The sequence below is a fragment of the Homarus americanus genome, unplaced genomic scaffold (genome assembly GCF_018991925.1).
Source record: "Homarus americanus isolate GMGI-L3 unplaced genomic scaffold, GMGI_Hamer_2.0 scaffold37032, whole genome shotgun sequence".
NCBI lineage: Eukaryota > Metazoa > Arthropoda > Malacostraca > Decapoda > Nephropidae > Homarus > Homarus americanus.
Genome location: NW_024731852.1, coordinates 5,234,978 through 5,254,589, shown reverse-complemented (window position 1 = coordinate 5,254,589; position 19,612 = coordinate 5,234,978). Strand labels below are relative to the sequence as shown.

The 19,612-nt window shown below is 42.2% G+C and overlaps 1 protein-coding gene across 1 annotated transcript; it reads left to right on the top strand.

Moving 5' to 3' along the window:
• The first annotated feature begins 1,171 nt into the window (after window positions 1-1,171).
• LOC121867863 lies at window positions 1,172-14,439 on the top strand. The gene is made up of 11 exons (XM_042367987.1): window positions 1,172-1,191; window positions 2,074-2,284; window positions 2,583-2,695; window positions 3,154-3,235; window positions 4,389-4,533; window positions 4,880-5,049; window positions 5,401-5,579; window positions 6,527-6,662; window positions 7,827-7,979; window positions 14,027-14,143; window positions 14,338-14,439. Exons 1-11 carry the CDS (start codon window positions 1,172-1,174, stop codon window positions 14,386-14,388), a joined length of 1,377 nt encoding a protein of 458 aa, XP_042223921.1. The 3' UTR covers window positions 14,389-14,439.
• The last annotated feature ends 5,173 nt before the right edge of the window (window positions 14,440-19,612 follow it).

Here is a 19,612-nt window from a genome sequence, read left to right as displayed (position 1 = left end):
AATCCTAACTACCATGACCATGCAGTGTTAATAGGCACCTGACATGACCTTGTAGTAGCACTAAAAACCTAACTAGCTTGACCTTGCACAGTTGCTGATAGCCTGTCTACCATTACCTTATAACTAAGCGCTCAACTACCCTGGCAGGTGTAAGGTGAGGCTTAACGAGGACCGGGTCTTCCTTAATCCTAACATGATCATTGTCCTGCGTGTGTATGGCTACCAGAAGCACTACAAGTAAGTGTGTGTCTGTACAGAACCCTTAAAAGTAGTATGTGTACAATTGTACATGTATTAGCATATAAACATTTGTGTGTATAACTTATTGTACAGGATCATTACTGTGGTAACATTTACAGTACGTACATGTGGTTGAGTCACACTACTACAGTAAATTTGTGAATGAATCCGTAGTAATCTTGTGACAATGGAGATGATTGTTGGAAAATATTTCTAGATGTAATTTTGCTCAGAACTAATGATAAATAGATGTTCAAATATAAATGAAATACTGTATAACAATAATAATAATGGTTACCCCTCATGTAACAAGGATGGCCAGCCCAAGGGCCACTGAGGTGGGAATTTGTTTAAGCTGTCCCCAACACAAAAACCACACCATGAGTTAACGAGTTGCATGACCCAGTTTCAAGGAATAGTCTGAGAAGACCAGACAACTCACCAACTGCACTGGCTAACCATTACCCCACAACACGATCCACAAATCGACTAACATCCAGATTCCTAACTACTGCTGGGTAGATGGAGGCAAATGGTGTAAAGAAACTTGCCCATAGTTTCACCCTGCCCGGGGATCGAATCCGGGTCCGCTTGCTTGCGAGGCGAGCATGCTGACCATTACACCAATACCGTATACCGTAGAACACATAGATGCATATGAGAAAATTACTGTAATTCATGATTATTATACACCACAAAGCTTCTTCATACAAGGACACTGGCACCTTGGTATATAGTATACTGTACATACAATGAATAATACAATGGTTCAAAGTATTGAAACCTCAAAATTCATAATGCATTACTTCTGTACAGTACTTGTATGTCGAGGTTGATTCATGCATGATACACATTATAATAACACAAAACAATGCAACAGTGAAGGGAATAATATATAGAAATATGAATATAAGGATATATTGGTGAGAACATGACCATGAGTTTGGTTGGGTCAGTCACCCCATATCAGTAGTCCCCCCCCCCACCCCCTTGACTCCAACCTCATTAAATGACTTAACTAATGGGTATCTCAAAGCTGATAGGTTTCATGGGAATAAAATCATCTGCTCCTACTGATTTGAAGTGTTTTATAAGTACTACAGTATTCCTATGAATGTTAAGAAAGTTATTAACTTTTTAAGGCATAGAGGCCCTTCCTAAGCTGAATAAATTGGCTGGCATTAACCAAAATAAAATCGTTTGGCTTTTGTCAGAATAAATTATCAAAAGTCCATTTTCCCACAAAAAGCGTTTATTGATTTTTATTTATTTATTTATTTATTTTTTTTTTTTTTTGACAATGGTTTTTGCCAACCCCAATGGTAGGCCTGTATCATGGAGTAGTGTGTGAGTGAGGTGCTATGGTCATGGCGGCAGTGGGGATTATCTTCACAGGTGTGCTCAGAGTCATCATGAAATATAAAAACAGGATACTGAGGATTACATATTTAACATGATAGTATGGTGATGGGGTAACCCTCACAGTTATACATCTGGGGCAGTAACCCCCAAACCTTATCTCCTGACATCCAGCACCCAAACTTGCCCACCAATCAGCTCTATTGTTACAAGACTGTTATCCATTCATTCAAGAAGTTTGGCATTGTGACATTGCCACATTTATGTAAACATCACCATTGAGGGTAAAGGAACTCTTTAATGCAATTGTAAAAAAATTTCTCACCATTACTGGCATAAGAATTATTTCATGTACGTCAAGTTGTGTAAAGTGTAGAAACCTCCAAATTTTCCTCAGTGGGAACTGTTAATCACCAAGAGGGGCTGTTAGGTATTTATACCATATCATCAATAACCACCTTAATCTCATGGCAGCAATGTGGTGGTGGTGGGGTCGTGCCTCATCCCTGTGTTCGACAGCACTAAGTCACCACCAACGCTAATTGTGGGTGGGCTACAGCTTCGCCTACGTCATGGCCTTCCCAACCCACCCCATGGCTTGGAGAACCTCAAACCCAGTGACATGGACCTTAATGAACATATTCCAGCTGCCTCCGTTTGCATCCGGTTACTCCCCGCTACTCAGGTAATGCTCTGATTTGATGATCTGATTTTCAGTCTAGCTCTGCGATGAATTTGTACTACCCCTAATATAAGAAAAAAGTGACATTATACATCACACGCGTATGCTTGAAAGGAAGTGATAACCTTTGGGGATTTGGTGTTAATGGCAGATCTTTTTTTGGGGGGGGGAGGGGGGGATAAAGGTAAGAGGAGCCTCTCAAGTGCATTGAAGTGACAGAAGGGTCAACTATGGAGGTGCAGGTTGAGTGTGTGTGTATGGAGGAATGAGGTAAAGTGATGAAATATGACTGTCTCCCTAGGATCATGTGTCAGCGCCTCCCTATGAATCCGGCTACTACAGGAGTTCAGACTGTCAACCCACCGACACCGATCGTCGACTCTTCCGCCACTACATCCACAAGGAGGACTACAAGTGTGTTGTTCACCATTAATACCTCACTTACTTTAAGTAGTAATTACAGGAATTGGATCTGCTTTGCAATTGGCATTTTAGACAGTACAGTATACTGTAGTATCAGCTATTAAGTGTGTCACATAGAGGTTCATTATAGGGGCATACTGTATTACAATATTCACCCATTGTACCTAGATGCTCGAGTCCCTAGTGTTAAGTACTATTTCAAATATCTATGCACATTTCTGATCGATTTACTGTTACCATGAGCTTTGTGGTTGATCTGTTGGCTTCCATCTGGGATTATTTCATATAGGAATGACCCTTGGGACAGACTGATGTGGGAGGAAATCTAGTATTAATAAAATTCTACTTATATTAGAAATATAATTTATATTATTTAATAAATTAAAAAGTTGGAAGATCCCAATCACCCTACTTCTGTCAGTATTATCAAGATAGTGTTATCCCCACAGGAGCAGCACGGTGAGCGACACCATAAAGAGGGCTCAGGAGAGTGCTGGTAAGACAGTGTCCACTGATGACGACGAACTTCAGGTAAGTCCTCCAGCCAATTAACTTATTTATATCCGTCTATATCTTATGTTGTATCAACGTGTAGTGATGAGCGTTCCTTACAATAATGCCACAGTATTATATAGAAGCCTCCGGCCATGTACTGCGAGTTATCATATCTTCACTTAAGTGAAACACATCCTCCTGCTGGTTGTCATATACAGTACAGTCAACCCTCGCTTTACGCGGTCCCACATTCCGCGTTTCCACGTTTACGCGGTCCCACATTCCACGTTTACGCGGTCCCACATTCCGCGTTTCCACGTTTACGCGCTCCCACATTCCACGTTTACGCGGTACCCTGCTGAAACCGGAATGCTCACATTCCGTGATGCGTGTACCCCTTTACGCGGAGAGCGGCTGGCGAGCCGCGCCATTTTTGGATCCAAACCTCCCGCCATCTCTCCCGCCCTCTCCCGCAATCCGCCATGTTGTGTAAGCGGCGCGAGCAGGGTGCGCACAAGATCGCCCAGTCATCAAAACATTACCGAGTTCTTCACCCGCCACCCACCACAGCCGGCCCAAGTCAGTGATAGTGATAATTATAGTGAGGATATGGACTTATATGGACTTTGAGGGGTTTGACAAAGAGGCCCTGCAAGCCTCTGTGGTGGATAGTGATACAAGTGATACAGGTGAGGGCCAATAATCTGCCCTCTGCCTCGGAACCAACCCCCCATCCCCGTGTGCCCAGCCATCTTTTCTACTAATGTTAGTGTTAAAAAACCTAATATTATTGATATTTCTCTTAATTATTAATTGTGTGTGCATACCATCATAAAATTAAGAAGTTATTTTTACTACAACGTAGGTATTGTGTCTGAAAAAGTGGAGTTTGGGGGTCGGCCCGGTCTCTATTTCAATTAATCCCATATGTTATGTTGTTCACTTTACGCGGGCCGCCGTGGGTTGAATTAACCGCGTAAAGTGAGGGTTGACTGTACATAATAGATTGGTACATGTACACACGAATTTTGCTCCCACACACCTGACTGGTACACACATGTCTGACTGGTCCTCACACACCTGATTGGTCCTCACACACCTGACTGGTACACACATGCCTGACTGGTCCTCACATGCCTAATTGGTCCTCAAATACCTTAATATTGAGGTAAAACTTGTCTTTCCCCAGAAATACATGGAGGAGACCTTAGACTGGCGGGTACAGACCAAGAAAACAAAGGCACCACCTCCAGACATTGACTATGTCCACTTCATCCACTATGACATTAAGGCAGGGTTTAAGGCAGTCGTCCTGGGTGTGTTTGGTCTGCCAGGTGAGACAACAACTAGCTTCTTTACTTTACTTTATCCTCTTCGGACAGTTGGGCAGTCCGTCAGTTCTCTGTTATGCACTGTTGGCTAGTACTGTTAAGGTATTTCCTGTAGACATGCATATGGTTTAAAAGCTTCTTTTATAGCCAATTCAATCACACACACACACAGTGAAAAGTTATTTCATTGTACAGGTATTTATTTTCTAATATCAGTGGAGAAGAGGATCTGATCTTCTCTAATGGTCATCTCATTAGCCAATTTTATGTACTGTAATACTGTATGTGCTCTTAACACCTAGTAAGAGGGTTGAGTATGTGAAGAAGTGAGATTTTGAGCTGTCAACAGAACAACTGGAGGGCCACTACTGCCATGTTTACTGCCATGTCCTCCCGGGGAAGGACATTGAGGACCAGCCATCCACACCTGAAGGCCATGGCAATGATCAGCGTTTCATCACAAGGAATGCTGACTTCCTCTCATATCAGCGTGCACCACAGTGGCTTGATGATCCAGTGGTGAGCCAGAAATACATTTTCAGAAATTTTGTCAAAATACAATAGTGAATTTTTTTATTATTTGAATTAGGGAAATTTTGGTCAATAGAAATGGTCATTTGCTGAATATTTTAAGTCTGCTGGTTCTTGGCTCAAAATGTGGAGGTACTGTATTTCGTTGTAGCAGTTGGGCTGACAGTCCAGCTGTAGGTGTAGTAATTATTGTCAATACTGCTGTAGGTCTACACTTACAACAGTACAGTACAGTATTGTTAGTAGATCTAGCTGTATAGACTGACAGTACAGTATCAGTAATGAGCACTATTTACTATATATAGGCAGCAGTCAGGTGACTCAACACTACTTCCACAGAGTCTCCACCCATACTATGATGAGCAGTCCATCCTGTTTGTGCAGGTGTTTGGGTTCCAACCTAAGTACCTCCCAGGTAATGGCTCCTCACCTGGCAAGGTCACCACCAGAGATGGCCAGGATGTCAGCTTCGACTTCAATGAGCCTCTTGCCTGGACCTTCACCCAGATTTTTAACAAGTTGGTGATAGAGAGATGACTTTTTAAAATTTTTATATTGTGATCACATTCTGGTCAGTTCCCCTGTTGTTTACTTTTATTGTTTGCAATGAGATATTAGAGATTATTTAATTACAGGTGATATAATCCATTTTGTGCTTAGCCCTTTGTGTATGGGCTCCCCTCTGTGTTGAATAAAATAGTATGGCATTAGCCAAATAAAAGTGGTGCCCCCGCAGTGAAGGGGTTAAATTTATTTTCTGTGTGCAACCTCATTCCAACCACACTTGCAGCACAGGCATGCCATACTCTTATTGTAAACAAATTACAGTATCTTCAAGACCCACTGTCCTAGTAAATTGTTGAATGACATAAGTAACATTACAGTACAATAAATGTTGCTTCAGATTGGTGATACTGTACAGTGTTCCTTCTAAATATATGTCAGTTGTTTCTTTTTCTCTCTTTATTGTTGTTCTCAGACTTTTCTTTCATTTCCTTCCACTATCCCCACAGAGACAAATTGCTATTATCTGTTTATCCATGTTTCTACCCTCCCCTTCCACAGTCCCTAGACACTTCCCTACAAAATTTTATTGGATTAGACAGTGATCAAGTGTAGATGTATACTGTAGTTAAAATGAATATGAAGAGAATGGACAGGTATGTGGGAATGAATAGAGGAAAGTCCAGAGTAAAATGGAAAAAAAAGCCAGAATCAAGAACAAACACTCCTTTTCCCTTCATTCCATCATTCATTTGATTTTAGTTTTGTAGCATAAATGTTCATCCATGGTGTTTCCTGTCCTCAACAATGCCTCACTTAGCATCATGTCAATAAAATAAAAAAGGACACTTAATGCTGTGCTCTTTAATCATTTTATATTTACATTATTATTGTATTGCACTGACAAAGTATGTTGATTCATATTATAAATTACAACTGGGTTTTGTGTTTGTCTCCACAGTGGGTCAGCAATGAGTGGGTTACATTGGTTGCCACTGCTGGCTGGCCACCCTGACCCTCTCCTGCTCACCTCACTGAGTGAATCTGCCCCAGCAGCTCAGGTCCTCATTCGTAACAAATCTTACCTGAAACCCCTTGTAAGTTTTTTGTTTTCTCCAAATATATTTAAGATAATCAGCTACTCCCCGACTTATGACCTTATCGACTTACGTCCACCCGCACTTACGACTTGCCTCAGTCGTACCAAAATTTGGTCATATTACGTATTTTCGAGTCCCAAAGTCAGTACACAGACAAAAATTTTCATCTGTAAATCACTTTAAAATGGCTGGCAAGCTTAAAAGTGTGTGTTTTGTGGTGCTGAGAAGAAAAAGAGACACCCATTTTCGATTTTCTATGTGTTATTTAAGCATTTCCGACTTACGACCATTTCGACTTACGACCTGGATGTCGGTCCCTAACCCCGTCGTAAGTCAGGGAGCAGCTGTATAGTAAAGCAGGGTTGGCCAATTTAAATACCTACCTGTATATTTTTTTGTTTTTTGAATCTATACATTTTTTCTTGGTTTTGATAGAGTTTTTGTTGGTTTTAATAAGTTTTTGTTTTACTTACTGGTGGTTTTAATGATTTATAGTTGATTTGTAATAGTGTATAAGGTGAACAGAAAAGAATTGTGGGAAGTATTACAAGTGTATGGGGTGGGGAGACGGCTATTAAATGTAGTAAAAGCATTCTATGAGAACAGCAGGGCAACAGTAAGAGTAAATTGGAAAGAAAGTGAAACAGTTGAAAACATAAAACTTATTAAAACTAACAGCATAAAAAAACCCTGTTAAAAAAGTGTTTTTTGCCAACCCTGCAGGAAAATCTCCCATACTGTACAGTACTCTATATTGTATCTTTTAACTGAAAATCTCTGAAGGCTGACTAGGTTTTTGCAAAGTGTTCACTTGTTTCTTATTACTTGAGAATTGTGCATGAAAAAACTCAGCCAGCCAAGTTGATGTTTAGAGTGTCCCTGATTACAGTACCGGGTACATGTGGATTCTCGGGTAATTTAATATTTTATGTATTTTTCCCATATCTAGAGTGCTTGCACAACATTTAATCTATTTTAGGGAGACCTTACTGTAAAGATATTAAATTAAGTATACGGTAGGTATAGTAGTACAGTATTAGTAAATATCAGGAATTTTTAGGTGTCTCTGTCTTTCTAGAATTACATTAATTACACACGTTTAGAAATAATGCAAATATAGTGGATTTTAAATTGCTTGTAATTTACTTTACATGCTCACAGGATGGTGCATCTATTGAAGTGAAATTGTGGGATGGTCACCTGGACCCCTTGGATATGAGAGAAATTCGATTGGAGGGCATGATTGAAGCCATGGGCAACACAGCCAAGTGCACCAGGGGCCAAATACAGAAGTTCAATAAAACTCTTGATGAGGTAAGGTTCATATCGCACCTTTGTAGTACCTGCAGTACATTTTTTTATATAAAATTGTGAGTTATTGTACAATCAAACTTTGCATTAACTGGTATTATTGGACATAAAGTACTTTCCTCTCTCCATGTGCTTGTCTGAGTGTCTCTGTGCTCTATGTGATGAATCTTGGGAGGTAGGATTTTTGTCTCCTTATAATGTCCATTTACTTATGTGTCTCCTGTGATCTCCTAAATTTCTTCAATGAGCAGTTTTGGGGATGGAGTCACTTTTCAACACACTTTTTTTCAGTTTCATCTATGTATTTAATTATTGTACTGTATTTATGGGTATCTCATTCATACATATTAGTGTGACTTATAATTGATCACTTTACTTACTTTTATCCTCTTCACCACTGATCGGCTCGTTAGCCGCTTGGGCAATCGGTCACGTCTCTGATTACTTTTCCTTTTCTTTTATCCTCTTCACCAAATGATCAGCTTGTTAGCTGCTTGGGCGATTGGTCACGTCTCTGTTACGCACTGTTGGCAAGTACTGGGCATGCACTGGCTCCTGAATGTATCTGAACCTGCTCCAGTGTTGGTCAAGTCTTGTCTTGAAAGAGCTCACACTCTGTGCCGTCATAACACTTTCTGGTAGATATTTCCAAGAGTTCACAACTCTCACTTTGAAAAAGTTTGCCCTCACAGTTTTCTGGACTTGTGGCTTCTTCAATCTTGAGCTGTAACCCCTTGTTAGGCGAGCGTCCGGCGGACGCCGTCCGCCAGCTCCAAGTAAGGACACTCGACTGAGAAGTGCCCCTTGAGATGCTTATACACCTCATTTAGGTCACCCCTTGCCCGTCTGTAGTATAAGCTAGGCAAGTTCAGGCGCTCCAATCTCTCAGGGTATCTGAGGTGACGAAGTGCAGGCACCAGTCCGGTGGCCCTCCTTTGAACATTTTCAACCAACTGACAGTCCCTAGCATATCTCGGGGAACAGACGGGGTGACAGTACTCCAGATGGGGAAGCACTTCACTCTTGAAGATCGTTACGAGGGACAGTCCGTCTAGATATCTGAACGACCTTCTTATAAGACCTAATAATTTATTTGCCTGATTTACCTTCTACTCGCAATGGCCCGAGAACTTCAGCTCATTGTCAGCATACACACCTAGGTCCTTCTTACATTCAGTCTCAAATAGTGCCTGTTTCTTCATTCCATTGGGACATATGATACGCCTCCTTACCGTTGGTACGCGCCAGGTGCATCCTCTTACACTTCATGACATTGAATCTCAGCAGCCATTTCTTCGATCATTCTTGGAGCCCACAGAGGTCCTTCTGCAGCTCTTCACAGTCCACTTGGTTCTTGATTTCCCGAAATAACTTGGAGTCATCGGCAAACAATTGTAAGGAGTGTACAACGTCAAGCATGTCATTTATGAAACAAACAAACAACAGCGGGCCCAATACACTGCCCTGTCGTACTCCGCTTGTGACAGGTACGGATGATGATTTTGTGCCATTAATCACCACACACTGCTTGTGGTCATGTGGAAAGTCTTGCCCTGGATCACACCTCGGATCAAAAGACTTATGCAACAGAGAGACAGAGCATTTCATCTCAATGACCACATCCGCTACAGGTCACTCCGCAACAGAGTCATCCGCGAAATACGCACTGCAAAGAAGTCCCACTACCCAACCAAATTACAACACCTGAAGCAGACCAACATCAGTCAATGGTATGGTAAGCTTAAAGAACTCTGTGGACTAAACAATATGACACACCCCCTCCCCTTCCTTAGCCACCTCACTAATGTTGACGCAGCTGAGCAAACAAATAACCATTTCGCTACTATATGCCAGACGCTCCCACGGCTTGACACAACCACTCTCCCTGCTTACCTACCAGCCCCCCTTCCCACTGACTTAGTAGAGGAATTTGACGTAGCAAAACGCCTGGACAAACTAAAATTAAAACGCTCTACCACCCCCATTGACTTACCAATGAAACTATTCAAGGAGTTCTCCCCGGAGCTTGCTAAACCCCTCTGCTCCATCATCAATGCTTCTCTCAGTCAAGCCAGATGCCCAGCTGACTGGAAGACCTCTTATGTATCACCAGTGCCCAAGTCAACCAGCCCACAATCCTTAAATCAGCTACGACCTATTGCAATCACCCCAATACCCAGCCTAATCTGTGAAAGTTTTGTGTTTGACTGGGCTTATGCTGATATTGCAGGAGTCGTAGACCCTCAGCAATTTGGCAACATGAAAACTTCCTCCACCACTCACTGTCTTGTCAGCTTTCTCGATTACATATACCGCCATCTCGAGAAACGAAAAACGTCTGTAGCTGTCGCCTTCATTGATTTCACTAAAGCGTTCGACCTAGTCGACCACAATATAATCATAAACAAAGCTATTGACCTCGGGCTTCGGAGAAGTCTCATACCATGGCTTACAGACTTCCTCAGTGACCGACGCCAAGCTGTACGCTTCCGAGGGGCTGTCTCCACCTTTCAGTCACTCACCTGTGGCGTCCCCCAAGGCACCAAGATGGGACCACTCTGCTTCCTTATGCTCATCAATGATGCCCTAAGAGAAACCCCTGCTCGCTGGAAATATGTCGACGACTCCACCATTGGGATCAGCGTCAACAATTCCGCTCCCAACTATACCGCCCTTCAGGATTTATTGAACAGTCTCCAAAACTGGGCCACCAACAACCATGTCACCATCAACCATACCAAGACAATGGTTATGCACATCAACCTCTCCTCCGACATTGTCCCACCTCCTTCCATTACCCTAGGTCCGAACACACTCCAGGTTGTAGATTCCACGAAGCTCCTCGGCGTCACCATAGACAACAAACTAAATTGGAAACCACACGTCAGTGAAGTTGTCAAATCCTCCAGTTTCCGTCTCCACCTCCTCCGCCGACTCAAGTCCCTCGGAGTTCCCGCACACGAGCTCCTCAGTGTATACACAACATTCATACTTCCCAAGCTCACCTATGCCTCCCCCACCTGGTCTTCCTCCCTAAATGCCACACAACGTAAACACCTAGAAAAAGTGCAAAAGAGGGCATGCAAGATTATTCTCTCCCCTTCCTACTCCACATATCAAGAAGCGCTCAACACACTGACCCTTTCGACTCTCACTGACCATCACCACGGCCTCATCTGCAAATTTGGTAAGAAGCTTCTACACCATCCCCGACACCGGCCCCTACTACCACCTGAGATCCCCTGTCCGAGAATTGCTGTTCGACACCACAACCGCATCCAGCCCATACGTGCACGAACTGATCGCTATAAGAACAGCCCAGTCCCAACCATTGTAAAAATTATCAATAACATGTAATAAATCAGTGTATTCACTCCCAGTAAACACTGCTCCCTACACTGTCACTATGTTGAAATGAACTGTAGTTTGAGCTGATCCCCATCTAAGTTATTATATGTCTTATTTGTGTCACTTGTATATTATTTGTAATTCGTAACCCATTCCCCAAATATGTAACTGTATATTTTCAGCCTTCTGGCTGCCAAGCTCTTTCAATAAACCGTTAATTATTATTATTATTATTATTATATCGACGCTAGGACATTTCCTTGAATTCCGTACCCTTCCAGTTTGATTTTCAGCCTTTCATGGGGTACACTGTCGAAAGCCTTGGCCTAATGTGATAGCATAATGTGGAGAAGCTGTATACAGTATTGTACAGTCACCCACAAAAGTCATGTAGCCGAGGGTTACCTTACATCCATAGTTTTCTGGGCGTGTCCTCCTTTTTTGTCCTTAAATCTCCGTCTGAGAGGAATTTTTAAATCTCTTGGAATGTCTGGGATTTTGCCAGGAAAATGCTGTACTAAACCTGAGGATTATGATTTCCATATAACAGCAGCTGTCCTAGACACCTCTTTTGATGCTGAGATGATGAGTGTTATAGCTGAGGTTGATGACAATGAAGAAAAAATCTATCATCACAAGGGAATTAAAATTCCCTGTTGAATTTGAAGTCACTGGATCAAAACTGATGATCATTGGTTTCCATATACTGAATAAATTCTTTTTGCTAAATGCTGAGGTCACTTCACAAAATTAAAAACAGGTTTCTGTACCACTGAGGCCATATTATACAGTATACAATTTGTGGTGCAGTAGACCCTTGCCATTCGCGAGGGATAGGTTCCAAGAAATGACGCGAATTAGCAAAACCGCGAATTGAAACTTTTACTACAGTCAGTTCTGCTATAACGCGATAGTTGTGTTCTTGTAAAATATCGTGTTATAGAAAATCGCGTAATAGAAATAACAGGGCTTATGGAGAAAATAGGGTTAGGTGCAGATTACTCGAAATCGAAAAAATTTAGTAGTTAGCCTAACGCAAAGGATAGCACAGTCTAAATAAATGTTACATTCATATCTAATAATGAAATCATACAGTAAATGTAACACTTTACCTTGAAAAAATATGAATGTAACTTGATGGGGGAGAAGGGTGATTTTGAGGTTGATAACATCGAGCTTCTCTTCGAGTGTTATATCCTTTCTTTTACGATCATCACCGGGAATTCGATCACCAGAACGCTTCTTGGAGATATTCTTCTTTACCATATTCAGTTAATACCAAAAATCGCATTACAGCAAACAAGCGTTCGCGTTATACAAATATCGTTCCTCTATTCATAAATCGCGTTACAGCAAATTCGCGTTATCAAAACACGCGTTATAGCAGAACTCACTGTACCATAGTGCACTACTGTATACCTATACCAAACAACTGACCAGCCACGCCAGCACTCATCTAAAAATAGCGTCTCGAGCCGGACACTCTGCGCGTATATGGGTAGATGAACCGCGTTAAGTGAAAGTTCGGTTCTGGTGAGGCACCGCATATATGAGAAATCGCGTTAAGCGAAACCGCGTAAAGCGGGGTACAACTGTATATAAGCTACTGTGCCGAGTAGCATCTATGTATATAATTACGTGGCAACACTGCACGTGTTATGTGGCAACAGTGCCCCGAGGCTGCCATATGGCAAGGCAGTCTCAGTCTGACTTCGTGGGCCGTGCATGGCACACGCTAGTCACCACTTGTATTTCTCCTATCCGAATAAATGGACTTCAGTGTTACCCGGTGTTTCCCTACCCATCACTGCATTCTTCAGGGAACACTTGGAACCTTCAGCCACCATAGCCACCATCTGCTTACCACGAATCGTAAAAATCGCGAATTGCAAACTTGCGAATGGCAAGGGTCTATTATATTTTTGTTACAATCTGCAGACACACAGATGACTTATTCTTAATTTACTTCACCCCAAAAGCCAATGGTGTTCAATATGACAGTATCGTGTATTGTATCCTGTTTGCTGCTTACCCGTATATGGCGGCGTATAAGTCGACCCCTCTTTTCAAGCAAAAAAATATGGTCATAGAGGTATACCTACCATATAAGTTGACTCCCCAACTCCAGCAGCTGTCAAGTGTTGTGAAGGACCAAGTCTACCATCAAAACACATACATAAACAGGTAAACAGTCAAACAAGCCACTCTATACATGACGTCACACACAAAGTCATTAGTGACTGACCCAACAATCATAACACTGAACTCAGTTGACTTCCACCACAGTCCACACACAGCCACTGACCAGACAGCTGACAGCCATGGCCCCTCCTGCCATACGAAATACTCTCACTTATGGTCATGATTTTAGAGATCATCATTTTATACCCATCGTATAAGTCGACCCCCTAACTTTGGACACTAAAAATTTGGCTTCAAAGGTCGACTTGTACACCGCCATATACGGTAACCCTTAAGTCCCGGGTTAGGGTGCTGCCGGCAGTAAACCCCCTACGGGGATAAATCGAGTAAAAAGTCAACTTTTCCAAAAATAATAATAAAAGAAGAAAAAAATTGGCCTGGAAAACAGGCGGACGTTCTGGAATGTCACCCGGGTCCTAAGGATTAAGGTTGGTGGACACTTGTAAATGGTTTCCAGTTAACTTGAATTTCTACAAAATGCCATTATTGCTTTCAAATAGTTTTACCTGGAGAACATGGACGAGGCAGATAAGAAGAACGGCACCATCGGCGAGAAGTTTGATGAGGAACGTGATTTATTTGAACAAGAGGCCAACAAGGTGTTCTTCAAAGCAATGGTAAATACATTGTGTTAAAGGAAGAACATTTATATTTGATGTTGAGTGTAACTTGATATAAATTAATTATTAATTTTTATTATACCTGTACTTTATAAACTAAAAGTTTCATGAAATTTAGAGAATATTTTTTACATGTTTTGTAAATGACTATTGTTGTAATACAGTAGCTATTTTCTTTACCCATATTCCAGGATGCTGCATTGGACGAAGCTTGTTACCCATTGCTACCTCCAGAACCATAATGAATGTCCAGAACCATAATGAATGTAAGCATGTACTGTATATTGCAAATATCTAGAAATATGAAATATTAGATAAAAATAATATAGAAATAATCTGTCAATGAAATGAGTACCAGTACAGTTAGTTGAAGTATATAGAATGCTGCTGTGTGTTGATTACAAATTGCATTACCATATCTGTGTGCAAGTCTAGGTATTTTTTTTAATCCAAATTTAACCCACATTTGTATTATACTGACATAGTAATGCTAGCACCTATAGAGCAGTGCTTAATTAGCTAAGGTATGGTTGCTTGTGCAGTACTTCCAAAACTCATCCAGCACATATAACAGTTCATAGTGGGTTTGTTACACTGCACTAAGTAGGAGGCTGTCTTGTAGTAGATAAATGTAAAATTAAGTTTGTAATTTTTAGAACAGAGGTGTTAGATTCCTTTGTATACAGTGTACATGATGGACCCTTCAGTTTTCTTTTCTTTTTCTTTATCCTCTTCACCACTGATCGGCTCGTTAGCCGCTTGGACGATTGGTCACGTCTCTGTTAATCACTGTTGGCATGTACTGGCTCCTGAATGTACCTGAACCTGGTCCAGTGTTGATCAAGTATGGTCTTGAAAGAGCTCACACTCGGTGCCGTCACAACACTTTCTTGAAGATTGTTCCAAGAGTTCACAACTCTCACTCCGCAAAAGTTTGCCCTCACAGTTTTCTGGACTTGCGGCTTCTTCAATCTTGAGCTGTGACCCCTTGTGGGACGAGCGTCCGCCAGCTCCAAATAAGGATACTTGACTGAGTAGTGCCCCTTGAGATGCTTATACACCTCAATTAGGTCACCCCTTGCCTGTTTGTAGTATAAGCTAGGCAAGTTCAGGAGCTCCAATCTCTTAGGGTAGTTGAGGTGCTGAAGTGCAGGCACCAGTCTGGTGGCCCTCCTTTGAACATTTTCAACCAACTGACAGTCCCTAGCATATCTCGGTGACCAGACGGGGTGACAGTACGCCAGATGGGGAAGCACTTCAATCTTGAAGATCGTTACGAGGGACAGTCCGTCTAGATATCTGAACGACCTTCTTATAAGACCCAATAATTTATTTGCTTCTCACAATGGCCCGAGAACTTCAGCTCATTGTTAACATACACACCTAGGTCCTTCTCACATTGTCTCAAATAGTGCAGTTTCTTCATCCTGTTGGGACATATGATACACCTCCTTATCATTGGTACGCCCTAGGTGCATCCTCTTACACTTCGTGACATTGAATCTCAGCAGCCATTTCTTCGACTATTTTTGGAACTCACAGAGGTCCTTCTGCAGCTCTTCACAGTCCGCATGGTTCTTGATTTCCCAAAATAACTTGGCGTCATCGGTAAACATTTGTATGGAGGAGTGTACAACGTCAGGCATGTCATTTATGAAACAAACAAACAACAGCAGGCCCAATACATTGCCCTGTGGTACCCCACTTGTGACAGGTATGGGTGATGATTTCGTGCCATTAATCACCACACACTGCTTGCGGTCATGTAGAAAGTCTTCTATCCACACTAGAACATTTTCCCAAATTCCGTACCCTTCCAGTTTGATTTTCAGCCTTTCGTGGTGTACACTGTCGAAAGCCTTGGCAAAATCTAGGTATATATTGTCGATATTACCACCCCGTTCCAGAATATGGGTCCAAATATCCAATACCTTGAGCAATTGTGTTAAGCAGGAGTGCCCCGGCATAAAACCGTTTTGGCAATCCTTTACAAGGTTGTTTCGTAGTAGATGTTCCATCGCGGCATCTCTGATAATACTCTCAAGTACTTTACATATTATGCTGGTCAGGCTCACTTGTCTGTAGTTGTTCGTGGAGTGATGATCGCCCTTCTTGAAGATAGGACTCGCATAAGCCACTTTCCAATCACTGGGGACCTTTTTTTCATCCAGGCATTTACAAAACAGCATCTTCAGGGGCTCGGCAAGCTCGTTGCACAACTCTCTTAGCACTCTAGGATGCACCATGTCAGGTCCGGGACTCTTATAGACCTTTACCTTTGACTGTTTATTTCTAATACCCTCTTCTGGGAACACAATGTGGGTCAGTGCTGTGTTGAACCGTCTGTCCTTAAACGCAGGAAGGTTAATCACATCCTCTCTTGTGAACACCGAGGAAAAGAAGCTGTTCAATGCCTCAATTTTATCCTGGTCAGAATCTGCATAACTACTATCTTCAAGCCTCGGTTCTGACACTCCTACTCTCGTTTTTAATTTCGACTTTGCATAGCGGTAAAACGCCTTTGGGTTTGACTTGACCTTGCTTGCAACCAGCCTCTGGAACTCCTTTTCAGCCCTTCTACACTCTACCTTTGCTTGGTTTCTGGCTTTTGCATACATCCTTCTGTCCTGCTCATCGTTTGACCCAACCCACGTCTTGAATTTCTGGGTTTTCTTCTTAACTTTGTCGACCGCCACATGGTTCATGTGTAGTGATCCCCTCATATTCCTAGAGGCACTGGGTTTGGTCTTGGGTATAGATTTATCGATCAAATGGGTCACTTTACTAGTTATGATATTCAGTGTAGTGTCTGCATTCTTGTGCCCTAATGAGTCAGGCCAGTTGATACCCCTCATCCCGTTATAATTTCCCTTGTAATATTTGCACCTTGGCCTGGCCTTATCTTGAACTAGGTAACAGTTAAATCTGAATGACAACATTATATGGTGACTGGTACCAACTGGGGCAAGGTGTTCCAGTTTGGCCACCATACCCTCCTCGTTTGTTATGATGAGGTCTAGTGGTTTGGGTGTTTGCTCCCCTCTGTAATGTGTCAGGTCTCTAACATGTTGGAACAGAAAATTATCTCTTAGTTTCTACAAAAAGAGTAGCAGGAATATTCAAGTCATTTGGGGTGAACTCGTTTCTCCAGTCGATGTTGCCATAGTTAAAGTCCCCCATGATAAGGAGGTGGCTAGGGTTGAGCATCATCGCATTGTCTATTGAGCCTCTTAAGTTCCTTTGATTTAGTGGGCCACAGTTTGGGGATCTGTAGATACACCTGACAATAAGTAAGTCTCCTCCCTTTAATTTAATTTTACACCACTTGGACTCATCAAAAACATCCTCTCCTTGTACCCTCTCCTGGCTGGCTCTAAGGTCTTGCCTAGCATAGATAACCACACCACTCTTGCAAGTTTCTTGAGAAATGTTTGTAAATGAGTCGTATCCAGCAATACTGAACTCGCATTCCTCTGGGTCGATTCTCCTGTTCTTGTACAACAATTCTACAACTCCTACAATATCTGGTTGGTGTACCTTCAGTAGTGTTTTTCAAATTCCTCTCTATTATCAAGGAACATATCAGTATTAGTGTACATGACATTCAAGCCAGAATTTGTTCTCGGTAACGTCTCTGCTCTTAGTAGTAAACCCCCCCCCAATTCTCAGAAGCTGCAGCATTTGCTAAGTACAATGTATTTTGCAGGGTGTGGTTAGAAATGTCATTGTTAACACGGCGCTCGCCTCCTCTCGGCTGGTAGGCAGAGCTGGTGCCACCTCCCGGGTAGGGGTAGAGTGGGTGGAGGGTGCGCTGCTGCACCCCTGGCCCTGTATCGGCATACTTGCTTCCACTACCCTACCCCTGAATATAACCCATGTACACACGTCCCCGTTCCTCCTCGACTCTTCCCTTCTCTGCTTCAAGCCCTACAGGAGCTTCTTGTGCTGTTCCCTCTGCATTACCATGTGATCTGGGTGAATGAATACACCCCGAGATGTGTCGCTCCTTAAGTTTTTTGCCTGCCGAATAACCTCCCATTTCTCCTCCAAACTCACTAGTATGATCCTGAGGGGGCGAGGCTTATCCCCCTGCTTTTGTCCCAGCCTTCTCACATCTTGAGGGGTTGATGGCATCTTCAGAACCTCTGTACAGGTATTCTTTAACTGCATCTTATCGTGTGTTATCCTACTCTCAGTTCACTCCTCCTGGCTCTCAGGGACTCCAAAAACTATTACATTGTTCCTGCACTGGAAACGTTCCCGTTGTTCCTCCTCTCCCCTAACAGTATGTCTGCTAATTGTCATTTCTTCGACACACTTCTTCAGAGTCCCTAGCTGCTGTAGAACCTGTTCTGATCCTGCATTACTCTCTGCCACCTCCCGTGGCCCTGCTAAGGCCTCAGCATAACTCCTCTTAGCAACAACTGTGAGGGTGCGTGTTTTCCAACACCTACACCACCCTCATCTTACTTACTTCTTTTATCTTAGTTCTTACTTGGTTCTGTCACCTATTCTTTTGGTAGCATGGACATTCTTTTGGTAGCATGGTCATTCTTTGGTAGCATGGTCGAAGGTCTAGGCACATGGGTAAGGTAATTCTGGTATCAAGTCACTTGGACGGAAATAAAGGTAAAATACTGTGGGAGAAATGAATACACCTAAAATACTCTAAGAACAAATTTATTAATATGAAATCAAAGGGAAAAAGATATATTATTAATCATATAACTACCAGGCTCAACTCCTGGGCTTATTGCAGACTCAGTACTTTCTTCTTTACTTATTTTCTTATTTTCTTATTTTCTTATTTCTTTACTCAACAGTAATTACTCCGATCTTACACTCTTACTGCACACAACCTTACTGGTGTTACATTACATGGCATAGCAGGACCAGTTCCTTGGCCCTACTCACAATACATAGTACATGGCACTCATTGTACTGTAGATTACTTTACTCAACATCCAAGTGGTACTTCTCAGTACAGTTACAAGACCTTACTCAACATACACATTAATAATGAAATCAGCAGATACCTGGGTCCACTACCCAACATGGGATAATTATTTCCAACTAATTATCCCAAACATACTTGTTACAACACTCTGTGGACATATATTTCCAGGGTGCGTCCCAGGGTAGAACACTGAGATTCTCGACCGTTGTTATTGTGTGTGGTAGCCAGACACATGGCGAGTCTGGGGTCTGGCCCAACGAGGCAGTGGAGCACATTAATCAGGCCGCATCGGTGCCATCGTTTCATATATGATCCCTGCTGGGTTTCTACTACATCCGGGGCAGTTGTTGAGTGACTTATAGAAGGGTCTCATTCCTAAAGATTCTCTGAAAATTAAAGGATGCCTGTCTGTATTACTACACCAAGTATAACATAATCACGTGTTGTGTAGGCTAGAGTTTTTCACAGGAAAATTGTCTTTCATTACTTTTAAAAAAATAAAAGGTTAT